The following is a 14,325-nucleotide window of genomic DNA, read 5'->3' on the forward strand; positions in this document are numbered from 1 at the left end:
TATTTGACATATTCATTATTTATGCCCCTGAAAATCATTAAAATTAAACAACGAAATGGAAAACTCACTATTCAATTGAATTCAACTCTTTGGGCTTCATGCAAGAACATTTTTGTATTTTTACCCTAAAACTCCTCAGCCTGATGAATATCATCCATTCAAGAATGTCATGAGATCTCATTCGCGTAAGCCACGCCCCTAAAATTTCTATATACGGTTTCATCAGTCTGTGGGTGGGTTTTATTCACAAAAAAGGTTCCAAAGAGTAAAAAAAAAAGGTGTAGCTTCAAGTCCTGCTTTCAGAAATCAGAAGACAAATTTAGGAGTGATAGTAGGAGACCTGAAAGAATTATATAATATGACTCCAGCTAACATGTCATCAGAGCAGCTCTGCACTGTGATAGAAACAAAGAGGGAATGATTTGACCTGAAGTAAGATGCTAAAAAATGTCTCTGATGGGTGGTGGTCATGTTACAGTCAGAGATATCAGGAAAATAATATAGACTACAGGTGATGTTACACTGTCAGCTGCAACACAACATGATACTGCACAAAGAGCTGCAGAGATAAAGAGGCAGCTGGTTTCCAAGAAACTGCTGAAATATAGAAGCTGCTGCTCCAAAATATGCCAATAAAATCTACAAAACCTATCAATAAATTGGCAGCCATGATGATAACATAGTAAACAGAATATACATGTTGCATTAAATTTGTTTTAGCTATATTTTTTCACCAATTTCAGCATATGTAAACAACATTATTGTAACTATGTGTTTCAAGTGTTCCTCCTTGGTGAAGAAAGGCAGACATCTATTCATGACATGTACAACAGGTGTAGATCACTTGTACATTTAATCTATACCTGAAACCTAAAGAGAAAATTGATGAATGACACAAATGTTCTTAAATCACTCATATGTGCACCTTAAAAACAGACCTGTTCATAGGAGTGATTCTTGCATGAGGCCAATTGAGAGACCATAAACTATAATATCCCATAGACTTGACTTTGTTTTTAAGGGTCAAACAATGGTTGGGAAGCACTGATCTAACATAAACTACTGCTTGTATGAATGCAATATGCTGATGGTGTGATAATTAGGACAGGACAAGTTTTACTGATACAAATGTTATTTTTATGATTAAAATGACAAAACTTGACAAGACAGGAAAACACAAAGACTTCAGATGATGCTATTGCAGTCACATCAGTGTCTGTAACATTTATCAAAGGTTAATTTTATTCAAAAGAAAACACAAAAAGAAAAGTGAGAAGATAAAGTACAGTAAATATTTCCACTTTAGAAAAAGTACTGAAAGTGAACTGTATTTTGAGTATTTGAACACTGGTTAAAATAAACTGCAAAATCAGTTTCCATTTTTGCTTTATCTTTCCATGGCCGAGCTTGAATGAACTGATTTTTACGACACGTTGGCCTCCTGGTTGATGAGGGTGTTAAGATCCAGCTTGGTCTTCTCCAAAGCCGTTGTCTTTGCCCTCCGTGAGGGGCGAACCACAGGAACTGACTCGGGAACATTTTCTCCATCACTGTAGCAAAGACAAAAAAATACAAAAAACAGTAGAACTAGATGAGTATGAGAATGAAAATAAAGTGAAGGTATAAAATCATGTGCACAGGTAGAGATAAATGCATCATGTGTCCTTACACATTGTGCATAAACATTTACCTCTCCTCTGATGACTCGGCCCTCCTGCTTGACTTTCTGCCACTTTTGGCTGTGCAAACTTTCCTCTGGCCTGTGCACACAAACACTCAGGTTACCTCACAATGCTGAGTCAAAACAGGAGGAGTTGTCTAACAGTACAGAGGCACTATGAACAACTGCATTTTAGATGAGCATACAGAACCTGCATTACCTCTTTTGGGTCTCTTGGCAGATTTTGATGGATCGTCTGTTGCAGCCTCTGTGCAAACACAGCAGACAGAACATTCATATTTTTGTTCTTTCCTCTCTCTCCGAGCTATATTCTTGTCTTGACTAAAAATGATGCAGTCAGGGTTTTTTTAATCCACTAAGCAACCTTGTGGTAATAAGACACGATCCTTTTACAGGAAAAGTTGTCATAATGAAACAGGTGCGGAGGAAACAACATATTCCATTACTCATATGTGGTTGTTTTTCATAGTGAGGGTTCATGTGTACCGTCTGCATTGACATCCAGTGGTTGAAGTGCGGTAGCGCTGAGGAGCTCGGCCTGCTCTCTAGAGTCCACAAGCTGGTGAATCATCTTCTCCAGAGCACGTAGACACACTCGGTCCTTCACCACCTGAAGACAAACACAGAGGGGTCGAAGGAGGGGGGAATGAAAAATGTGGCTTTTCAAGAGGCGTAATAAGAGACATACAGATGTTTTATACTGTGTGACTGGTTATGTGTTTGTATCTGTTTATACCTGTACAAGCTGCTGCAGCAGTGTCTGCAGGTCTTTCCTTACAGTCTCGCCTCTGCTGAGCTCCAGGTTGCCAACAGTCTTGGCGTAGAGACGCACCTCGGGGGCTGTAGGGTCTTTTAACATCTCCCCACAGATACGCACCGCCAGGTAGTCATGGACACACACCTCCTGAAGACGTATGCATTGCACGCACACACCCAATCAGAAATTCATTCTGCCTCAATGAGCCGGTATCGAATAGTTTAGTGAATCAGCTGTGTGTTACAGCTCTGCACGCTCCAATTTAAAACCACCGAATTCAATCAGAGCGCAGGGCTGCAACTAATGATTGTTTTCATTATTGATTCATCCACTAGTTATTTTTTCCAGTTCAAGGTCTGATGGATCAAACCTCAGATGAGACTAAAAAAAAGGCATTTTTTTCCTTCTATTTTCTAATTTCCTAGAGCTGATGATGTCATTAAATGTCTTTTTTAGTCTGAGCAACGGTCCTAAACACAAAGATATTCAGTTCACTATCATGTATAACAAGGAAACCTGAAACCATCAAATATTTAATCTCTTTTTGTTAAAAAATTATATAAATAGCTATCAAAATAGTCAATTTTCTTCCAATCAATTAATCCTTGCAGCTCTATCAGAGCAAATAAAAACACAACTAATAAAGATTTTCTCAGTCAAGACCACCTGGACTGATCACTGACTCTCAGTGGATGTTTCTTACCTCTGTGTTGGTTGAAGGTTTCATGAGCGCACTTGAACGGGTCAGCTCCACAAGCAGCTCAACCACATTGTTAACATCCACCTCAGCTAGTGGAGAGGTGGCTGGAGCGTTCATCAGAGTCCGTATAGTCGGAAGGAAACTCTCCTCCACGACTTCCTGATGGACCCTGATACACACAAAAACACACTCCATATTAGTTTACATTATATAAACACTTCAACAAGACAAACAATCACACTAATAATAGAAAGATGTTTAATAAACGTAAATTAATTCCTTTCCTTAAAATGCCTGGATGTAAATAAAAGATGATATAAATAATTCATGAATTTGACCACATGACTTATTTGTTCATGTATGTGTGCATGTGTGACCTGCTCTCGCGGGCGTAGAGCTGGAAGAAGACACCCAGGCAGTGTCGTAGGCGGGTGTCATCCTCAGTGACGGGATTGTACCACAGCAGCACCAGGCGAGACAGCATCTTGGCACTGGACATGCGGCCGGTATACATAAGTTTTGCCAGGCCCTCTGCTGTCTCTGTACGCAGGTCAGACACCTGGGAATGATGAAATCCACACGGATACTTAACTTAATGTTGTCATTTTTTTACCTAAGAAAACATGTCAGGTGAAGCTCACCTCACTGTCCAGGAACTCTGACAGCATCACAACTATACTCTGCGCTGTATCCTCTGGTATGTCTCCCTTCTCCTCGGCCGCTGGAGCGTCCTCATCCTGCCGCTCTGGTGATTGGGAGGGCAGGACTGTCTGAGTGGCAGCTGTTTCAGAGAGCAGCTGGAAGCCGAACAGCAGCAGCAGGTCGATGATGGCCCGCAGAGCACTGATACGTATCTTCACCTCGTCCAGCTGGGCAATCTGAAAACATGAACACACAACAATTCAAGCATTGGAAGTGTTGTTTGGGTCTGTTTGCGTCAGTGCACAATTATGAAAATAACATATTTTCCACAATTTATTTCTGGTAGTATCGAACCACAAAGATTTGTTTAATAAAACACATGTGATCAACAGTACCTGTAGCAGCAGGACCATGTGGGTTTTGGCCAGCTCCTTGCTGTGCAGAGTGCACGTTCCCAGACACACTACCGCCATGTTGCGAACAGCAGGGTGAGCATTTGCGATACTTGGAAGGATCTGACAGAGAGAGAAATATTGATTTCAACCAACATTCCTCCACACCTTCAAATGTTTGCTAATAAGATATGATATCAAGAAATAATAAAATAATTGTGATGGTCTTAATCTACTCTCCTACAGTAGACAATATCAAAACATATCTGTACATTTTTGCATCAGACAGAAACATGTGCCATTAGAATTAAAAACCCTGAAATAAGAGAATCAATCAAATACAAAGTTAAAAATACAAGTGAAACAACACTCTAAGGACCTCTTAACACAACCTAAAATTTTAGATGCTGTTGGTTTTCTTAGGACCTGCATCTGTCCTCGTGTCATATATAAGATCCATGTGGTTCAGTGTACATAAGAACATTTACTATATCTTCATAACTGTTCATTTTAGTCTGTTAAAAGGCAACTTGCACCTATACTGTGCACCTGAATGGTTTAACACCTCATAATTCAACTTGCAGGTTGTTGTGTACATTTGAATAAAAGATGGCCACTAATAAACACAGTGTCGCCCCACAATAAACAGTGACCAATGACCATACATATGAATGAAAACAGTGGCAACTAACGTTCTGATACTATTGATTTCTAAAACATCCCATTGAATCTATGGGTTAAAAAAAGCTAATGAGGTGTTGATTTATACCAGTGAGGACATTAAGGCGCTAATTGTTGGGCCAATTCGAGTCTTCATGTTCATCTGCTTCAGCAGTTCAGCGCACATTGTTAAGCATCTCAGAAGAGTCTCTGGGTCGTTCTGAAATACAGAAAACAACATACTCATTTCATAAATTACAATAATTGTTTTATATAGAAGGAAAGACCATTTTAGCTAATCAGGATATATTATATTTAATAACATGTAAAGACGCGGAGGTGGTGGTTCTTGGGGGGTTCTGTACCTTCTCAGAGCGGATCTCCTTATCAGCTGGCTGACTGCTTGCTGCAATTTCCTGGAGGACTTGGTTCCTGTGGTTCTCCAGCTCTGTGATGGATTCCTTTAGCTCCGCTGCACGGCCGAACTCCTGAGCTGTGATACAGTCCTCCAGGGCTTGTTTAGCCTCCAAGATACGGACCTTCACCTCTGCTAGCTGCAAGGGAGGAGAGAAGAAAAAGAGGGGTGGAGGTGATAAACATGAGAGAGGGTAGAGTCATTCCTCAGCTCGAACACACTCCAGAGAATTCCTGACTGTTGAGACGGGAAACTAAAAGGTAAAAACAACAACAGATGAGGCTCTGGGACAGGTTACCAAGCTCTAGAGACGACTTTGCCTCTACTCACTGAAAATAGAGGGATAGAGAGAAGGGAAGAGAGCAGATGCACAAAGCAGATGGAAGCTAAACAGCTAAGCTAATCGACTTCTTCTGCATCTGTTTGACCTCTAATACACTACAAAGCTTCACTGCTTATTGTAAAAAGGGAGAGTGAGTTTAAGTCAATGGACTGATGATCATGACTAAAGACCAACGCTGTGAGACAACCTTTCTAAGTCTATTTGTCTTCTTAGATAACCCCTGATGGTCCCTGAGGTTGAATGAAGAGAAAATGTGATGATGAAAACTAAAATTTACTCGACCAGGCCAAGAAAAGCTTGGTGTTTGTAATTTGCTTTAGTTCAAACTAATTTTGCCTCCAAATACCAACCATCTGCCAGCTGGAGGTACAGAGGGATGAACAGATAGAAACAGACAGCGAGGAGATGTAAATAGAGCACAGTAAAATCTTTTCTTAAAACGTACTTTTATCACAGAAAGCCTCTCCTGATTTCACTTCATTTTAGTTACATCTTTTATTTGTTTTCTTTAATTTTACACTGAATTGGTGTTTATCTGTTTTTAAAATCAAATTATTTTATATGTCTGTGTTTATAACTTTTGAAAACTGTGTTTTATAAATAAAGATTATAATTGTTATAATGTAAAATAATTAAGAAATGTATTAGTAGTCTCACTTTTAGTATATAAAACTTATTTTTTTTTAAATCATGTTTGGCTCCTTCATAGTAATCATTCTTTCTCTGGCTTTTTAATATTGCAAAATCTCCCATCTAATATTATCAAGCACTGTGCCAATATGTCATGTTTTCACCCATCCAAAAAACACACAGTAGGGCGACCAGACAGGATTATTGACTCTAATTGCTCTTGGGTGCTTTCAGTTGGCGGAGTGTTCCCCACCTGGACTTGCTGCCTGCGGCTCTCGTCCTGATCCACCGGCTGACAGGCTTCCATGATGGGCTCCCTCACATCAGAGATGATTTCTGCCACCTGTGTAACACAAAGCCAGCTCATTTAGACATCACTCTCAGCGGTAATGACACCATCACTGAATGGAAAATCTGTCTCTTTTTGTGGCATCTCAAACAAGAGAGTTTTAGTAGCAGAGGACAGTTTCATTAAAGCATCCATCAGCACAGTCATGTCCCTATAAGTGTGTCTATCTGGAGACAGAGATAAATAATTTAAGCTTTTATATTGTCATTTCTCACTAATTGGTCTGTCACATGAGTTTATGAGGGGTAGTTATATATGCACTGAGTCTATGATGGTGAAAGAGTTCAGATTTATGTATCAGATGTAACTCACAGTCTGTATGCGTCTGTTATCGTCAGGGATGAGGGTGATGAGTTTTTCAGTGAGCAAAGAGACCAGTGAGGAGGGAGTCTGAGGTAGAGCCAACATCTCCTGCAGTACAGTCAGTACTCGCTTCCTGCAAAGACAAAAAAAAAACCCCAGTCTCAATAAAAACACCTCAACAAGCTGATGATAATATTTAGAAAATGTAAGTAATGACACTATGGATATATTAGTGAACTAAACTAACTAACTCATACTGCATACAATACGATGTCTTAATCTCATTTAATACAACAATCAATGACATTTTTTTATTTTTAATCAAGGTAAATGAAACAATTTGTCTTGTTTTCTAATTCTTCTTCTCTCATAACTTTTACCCTTCCAATTTGCCGTTGAGGTTACCAAGCAGTTATTCTTGCTGTTTATCTTCTTCCTGCCCTTTATCACCCCTATCCAAGTCCTCTGGTCATTTTCTCCAGGAAGCTGTTTAAATGAGTAAGCTCTCTATCAATCCCTCTCTCACATTTTCTCAATGAGGACGGAAATGCATTCAACACATTTGTTTAGACCTAAAGGATACACACAATGCATTTTGGGGAGAAACCCTAAATGTAAACAGATCTTTTGTTTGTTTACAAGAAAAATCTACAGGCAACCTTTTATCATCCTACCTACAATACCACATTCTCCATCTTACCTGCCGCCCTCCTCGTTGGTGTCCAGACAGCCGATGAGATGGATGAGCTGCTGCGAGATGAACTCTTTGGTCATGACCAACTCCAGCTGGTTAAAGTCAGCTCTCTGCTCCTCGGACAGCACAGGCACGGCCTTCAGATATCTAAAACAGTCAGACTCAAGAGTTATACAACTGAGAGAAAACAGCAGTCGCTGAGACAACAAACTAAAAATCAGGCAGTGACCTGAGTACCTGAGTACAGTCATATTCAATGCAACATTATAGGAAGCCAAACATTCTACTAGCACTACCTACAAGCAGGTACTACACACAGCCGTATCAGCTAGCCACTGGGTCATTCATACAAACCTGAAAATAAACTCTTACTTCATCATCAACATATTTTATGAGCAGAAAAGTTTTAAGCGTGCCACTAACTTATGGCAAATCTATTTAAGGAGCATTTCACACTACAGCATCTCACACATTTGACAGGTGATAAAACAGCGTGGTCTAACTGCAACAACATGTAGGACAGATGATATCTGAGTCCTGGGATTTAAAAATAAGTACAAGTTGTGGAAGGCATTTTGTGATTTATGCAAGAAGACAAGAAAATTCACAGGTGTTTCTGTGTAAAAGGAGGAGTTTTTTTGTATGTTCTGTAAGTGTTTACATCTAAATTTTTAGTTGTAGTAGTTGTAGCACATGATCTGTTGCATATCTGAATTGATTGAATTTGATCACAGTTGTTTTATAAGTATCTGACTTTGATGTAAAAATGCACTGAGCGTCAACAGAAGTTGTTTGACTTGTTTGGTAGAGAGAGTATTTTTATGTAAACCATTAGTTAGCCACACTATTAAAGCAGTTATATAAGCTTTCAGTTAGCCACACAGTTACATACAGTAAGAGCTCGTCTGAGAACACCGCCTTCAGATACCTGGAGTTACAACATGGTCATTATTGCAACTGTGTTATGTTTAAAAATTCTGATAATCATCTATAAAGTCTGTGAATTAGTTGTCTGGTCCAGATGTTACTCAACAATAGTAAAACATACAGCTGATAGCAAGATGATATAAATGTAATCAAGTGAATATCTATCTCCTCTCTCACCCATAGAGATAGTCGGCATATGTGGCAGCATCTGGTAACACTTGTTCCAGCATTTCTTCACCATCGTCCCCTTTGGTTTTAATGAACTCACACAGAGCTCTCCAGTAAAGCACGTTCTCACAGCTCAGAGACTCTGCTGGGATCAGCTTCCTGTTGAAACACACACACATATTTAATTTCCGGAATCTCATTTACAGTTTCACACATATGAGATCCAGAGAGATAGCTGCACCTGTTGTCGAGCTGTACTCTTTTCTGCAGCAGTTCATCAGTAGGTGTGCCTTTGAATATGGCTTTGAGTGTGTCCAGAGCCGTTTGGGAGCAGTTCTCCACATCTAGCCTGTGGAGCAGCTCTATGATGTCACCATCCAGCCGAAGCAGCCAGGACGGCAGCAGACGAGAACAAACCACTTCCTTCACCGCTTCTACAATTGACACACACACATTCAACAGGTCATACAAATGAATTATGCACAATGTCATCTTTTTATTCACTGCAAGTACTGATACTTAATTGAATTTTTGTTCGTAAAAAAGTACCCAGCACACAAACTGGTGTTACCTGACGTGTCATGGAGTGCCTGCTGCAGCAGACTCACTCTTTGGGCGATGGTTAGAGCTTTAATGTGGACTTTCTCTGCCAAAACCTTAAGACAGCAAAAAAAAATATAAAAAATGTCTTCCGAACTTATGTGTCTTCAAACCTAATTTCACAAAAACATTTTTTTTTAATCAGATCATAATGATAACTTTATTGTGTATGTCTGTTGATGCTGACTTGCCATATGCGTGCATCAAATTCATACTCGGTCATGTGACCTCATGTGTGAATACCTGGAAGGCCAACTTGCGGACGTTCTCTTTGATGTCGCGGGTGCGTTTGAGTACTTTGGGGAGGGTGCGAGGGGACATGGCAATGCAGGAGAGGACGGCACGTCGCACCTCAGCATTACTATCATTTTCCAGAATCAACATGTAGGCTGAACAGTGGAGAGATGGACAATTTGACATTTAGAGAAAGAAAGCTACAGACATAAATAACAAATCCAAACATCAAAGAGTGTTGATCAAAGACTGTATTCAGAATACAAGGCCATGAAGTCAACAAGAGCTCTATACTTCTGCATGATGCCAATAAACAAGTCATGCCAGCAAACACCAACACTGGGTGGAGTATTTTTGTCACAGCAAAAGAGATTTCAGGTTTCAAACACATTTTTAATCTCTTTCCATTCTGCCCTCGACTACTCTCCAAATACAAACCATTAATGGTGGGGCAGTCTGGATCCATTGGCTGCTGTAGGCGAGTCATTGCCAAGGCAGCCTGAATCCTCACGTTGGGGAACTTGTCGGTCACACGGACCAGCATGGCTTGGTGAATGCGATCGAAGAGGTCATCGTCAATCTGGGCATTCTCTGCCATGCTACCCAGTAACTTGTTGATCAGCTGGCACACACGGAAGCGCACCGCATGGCTACTAGCTTTATGAGACTGAGAAGAGAGGAAGAAAGAAAATGTAAAAGTCCACAGGAATTGGAAAAAGAGGAGCGAGACATAGGATTGGGAAGAATGAGGCAGACAGTACAGGAAGAAGAACGGACATGGGTGGAAGGAAAGAAGACGAGCATAGATAAAGGGTTATATCTCATATGAGTGTAGGAATGAGAAACAATGGAGGAGAGTGGAGACAGATGGACACAATTAGGTTAAGATGCTACAGAGACATGAATCACGTCTGCACAAAAAATGCTTGACAAAAAGGAAGGTTGTTGTCATTAATGCAAGAAAAACGATCAGGATTGACTGATTATTAAAATGATGGCGATTGTTCTGACGATCTCTGACAAAGTTCAGATTGTGATTATTTATTTCAGAATTTCCCTTAGCGTCAATGCATACACTCATGTAATAAACATACCTCCAACAGGAAGTTGAAGATGAAACTCAAAAATGGATGATCCTCCTCTTCTTCCTCCTCCTCCTCCTGCTGCTGTTCCTCTTCCTCTGTTTTAGGTGGAGACTGGAAACTTGTGGCGAACTTCCCAACAAATTCAATGACGTTTTCAACAGTAGGTTCCCGCTTGTACACGATCATGGCGTACTTCAGGTAGTGGACAAACTCTTCATGAAACAGTGTCTTGTCCTCAAGCTGATGTCATCAGGCAGGTGACAGGGGATGCAAATCAGAAGAAACAATAAGATGGGCAATATATTTCTGCAATAGTTATTTACCACAGCGAAATAATTAAAGGTATCAGAACAGATGACCGTCAAGACCTCTCGGATCCTACCTGACATGTTTGTTTGTCCAAAACAATGAAGAGGTGGTCTTCACTTTCTGTATAAACTTCCACAAAACCAGAGGTCTACTCCAACTTGTACTTCTTTAACTTTAACTTTTATTTAACACTGCTTTTCATTTAGTTAAATTTGGGGATATATATTTCATATTTCACACTGCATGATTATTTTTAATTCTTCCCTTTATTTTTTTAAAGCTGCAAATAACAACCATTTTCATTTTCGGTTAGATTATTTTCTCAATTAGTTGTTTGGTCCATAAAATATCAGACTCAAGAGTCAGGTGTCCATATAAACAGTGAAAGAGGTTTGTCTTCACAGTAATTATTCCTCCTGTGTCCTGTTCATACTGGCTATTAAAAGATAATCAAATAAATCTATTAATGTAAGTGATGGTTGGCCAAAGTCCATTCAAACATTAAATGGTTATTATTTTGTTGTTCATCTAAACATTTTCAAATTGTTATTTTGCTGCCTATATATCTTATTTTGTTATTTTAACATGTTCAAGTGAATAAATAAATATTTGTGCAAAAATTCATTTGAAAGTTTATCTGAAGCTTATATTACATCATTATATGAGGCTCCAGCAGTCTTAGTCAGTCATATCAAGTGGATATCTGCCTCGTGTAGTCTTTTTAGCATCAAATTCATATTTTGTGTTTCCCTGTTGTCGAGGTATAGTAACAGAAAGACGGAGTTTAACGTTAACAGATATATACTTGATTTGACTAATTTGGACAGCTGAAGCTTCATATTAGCTTCGGATAAACTTTTAAATACTTTTCTGCACAGAAGGAGAACTGTGGATTTTGGCCCCCAGCATTATTTGATTATGAAGGGATCTTCTGGTGTCCGTTATGAACAGGAGGAATGATTATAGTAAGAGAAACCCTACTTAGTGTTTATCTGGGCATCTGACTGTTATTTGAAGACAGACTTTAAGTCCTTTAATATCAAAATAAACACAGTAGACAAACAGCATATCTCACCTTGTTGTAGCGGCTCTTCAGACTCGCCACCAGCTTCGCCTTGTTGTTGTGGCCTTTCTGAGCACGCTGAAACGCCTCCTTGATGTCTATTTCGTTGTCCGCAGTCATCTTTCCTTTACAGAAAACCACAATAAAAAGGTGAAACTACTACAACAGTAAATGCTTCCCTCGCTGAGTAGACGATACTAACGGCAGCAGCCTGTTTGTCTCCAGAGTCTCATTAAAAAACTTAGCCAAAGCTCCGCCTCAAGAGAGGAAAAAACAACATAACCTGGCTCCCCCAGAGACTCTACAGTATACTTTATCAGAATATCAAAACGGACATCGTGTTATCCGGTAAGAATTAACATTATTTAAGTTTTAAAAATGTTTTTACCTCTCCTTCTATTTTCTCCAGGAAACACTGCCGCCTGTTTTCAAATTCAACTGTGCTGTAATTCTCGCGAGAACAGGAATGCCTAATTTCGATTGCTACGTAATGACGCACATGGCTTATCGGATGTATGCCCTGCGTTTAGCCTTGCAGGAGATGTTCATGTCAGGGTTGATTGTGTATTAAATAAATTCTACTATTCTTTATGTAGGCTATGATATAATTATTTTTGTAGCTTTTTGATTCTTTAATTTATCAATAGAACCAAAATATGTATTTTTTTAAATATTTCCCATTAGCGTTATTACCACTTAATTTGTGTATCATCTGCCAATGTCTGTATTATTTGTAATTTTGCTTTATATTTGTATGCATATCTATGTACACTATGACGGACTGTTACGTACTCCCCTTCCCTTTCCTCTTCCCCTTTTACTTTCAGGTGCTCCTGATGAGTTGATGACGTGCTTGTCCTTTAGCTTATAAGGGGGAGCACATTTTCTTACAGTTTAAAGGGTGAAGTCCTGGATCTAATGGCCCGCTGCTGGGCTGGCCCATGGGCCTTCTCCTCTTTGTTTAGTTTTTTTGGCCAGGCCTCCTGACTCTCATAGTTTTTATTAGTTTTGGTATTGTTTATAAATAATTAAAAAATCTCAGTTTGGCAATCTTGGACTCCGGTTCAGTGTTTTAATATGTTGCTGGTCATAGGTTGAGCAATCTGTACTGTTTTGTGGGGAAAAACATGGACATGAATTAAAAAAATTTTTAAATGTATACGGTCTACTAACTGATTACACTAATACACCCACTATATATCCATGATCAGTCTATTCACACATCCAGTTTCCTTTGCCTAGGACTGGCAGACCTTTCAAGAACCTTAACTAACCATGAATTGCAAATGATCATTTGATTAGCTTTTTCAAGGGTGCTCTGCATGAATATATTCAGGAGACGAGCACACAGGTATTAGCATTGCCAGTGAGCAAACGTCAGGGGGAAAATCTTTAATTTATGAATGGCAAGTAGCCTACTCCGACAGCAGCCATGTATGAGACCACCTACTGATATTTATCTTACAGCAGCCACATTACACCAGTGGTTGGTAGGTTGTACTTTTATTATTTATGATCCTTAATTAAAAACAATTAAAAAACAATTGAACATATTGATTTGGTGTTATGAAAGAAATCAGCTCCTACACCAGATCACTAATCTGGTAATATTTCATATCATATGAGCTATTTGTACCAGTGTTCAACCCCTCAGTTGGTGTTGTGGTGTCCAAGGCCACAGCTGCCGGGCAGCTGGGGAGGAGTCACAGCAGACAGTTAACCAGTGGGAAGAGCAGTGACAAGCATCTCTGCAAGCAGACAGGGCCCTCCATATTATGGAAACACCAACAGCAGCCATCTATGTCTGAAAATCAATTTAATATAGGGTTGTTTGCTTTATACCTGCATGCACGAGAGTGTGGGATTATCAGGGAGGTGTATTATCATATTAAATATTTATGATGGTAGATGAGGAAAGGATAAAAGTCTGTCCATTATACCAACACCAACTCTGTCATAAGCTTAAAAATGTGACTTCTATAGCTTTTGTACATTGATGGACACACTGATGGACACTTATATTTCCAGAAACATACCCCAACCTGTGTACAAATGCCAGAACATCCATGTGAATCATCAGTCATACAATTTCTCATTACCTTGTACTTACTTACATGTTGTAATATTGTCAAATAATTAAAGTCTGAATCACTTCATTAATCTCACATAGGCTAACCACGTAATCCATTTATGTTTTTGAGGCCATGCATGTTTTGCACTGTAAGAGTTGACCTGTTCAGATTGTCTTTTGCACGTTGTATAGTCTCAGCGTGATAAATGCTGCACTAATGTGGCTAATGATATACATTTTGGGAAGGCATTCTTGCTGTTGTACACATGAAAACTGACAGAAAAGTTGTGTTAAGAATAATA

The 14,325-nt window shown here is 39.4% G+C and overlaps 1 protein-coding gene across 1 annotated transcript; it reads right to left on the minus strand.

Moving 5' to 3' along the window:
• Positions 1-1,120: 1,120 nt before the first annotated feature.
• ncapg (non-SMC condensin I complex, subunit G) lies at positions 1,121-12,073 on the minus strand. The gene is made up of 21 exons (XM_062431789.1): positions 11,965-12,073; positions 10,590-10,820; positions 9,934-10,162; positions 9,505-9,650; positions 9,233-9,317; positions 8,903-9,095; positions 8,671-8,820; positions 7,573-7,713; positions 6,882-7,005; positions 6,474-6,563; positions 5,198-5,386; positions 4,942-5,052; positions 4,176-4,295; positions 3,780-4,016; positions 3,516-3,697; positions 3,142-3,307; positions 2,418-2,585; positions 2,168-2,291; positions 1,881-1,928; positions 1,691-1,760; positions 1,121-1,550 (listed from the first exon to the last, which is right to left on the minus strand). The coding sequence occupies exons 1-21, from the start codon at positions 12,070-12,072 to the stop codon at positions 1,424-1,426; spliced, it is 3,039 nt and encodes a 1,012-aa protein (XP_062287773.1). The 5' UTR covers position 12,073; the 3' UTR covers positions 1,121-1,423.
• Between the last annotated feature and the right edge of the window lie 2,252 nt (positions 12,074-14,325).

This window comes from Scomber scombrus, chromosome 2 (genome assembly GCF_963691925.1).
Source record: "Scomber scombrus chromosome 2, fScoSco1.1, whole genome shotgun sequence".
NCBI lineage: Eukaryota > Metazoa > Chordata > Actinopteri > Scombriformes > Scombridae > Scomber > Scomber scombrus.

Coding starts and splice junctions, on each gene's coding strand:
- ncapg (XM_062431789.1), bottom strand. CDS start 12,072: ATGACTGCGGACAACGAAATAGACATCAAGGAGGCGTTTCAGCGTGCT. Junction 10,163..10,589: donor TCTTCAACTTCCTGTTGGAG/GTATGTTTATTA, acceptor CTCTCTTCTCAG/TCTCATAAAGCTAGTAGCCA. Junction 9,318..9,504: donor TCCGCAAGTTGGCCTTCCAG/GTATTCACACAT, acceptor TGCTGTCTTAAG/GTTTTGGCAGAGAAAGTCCA.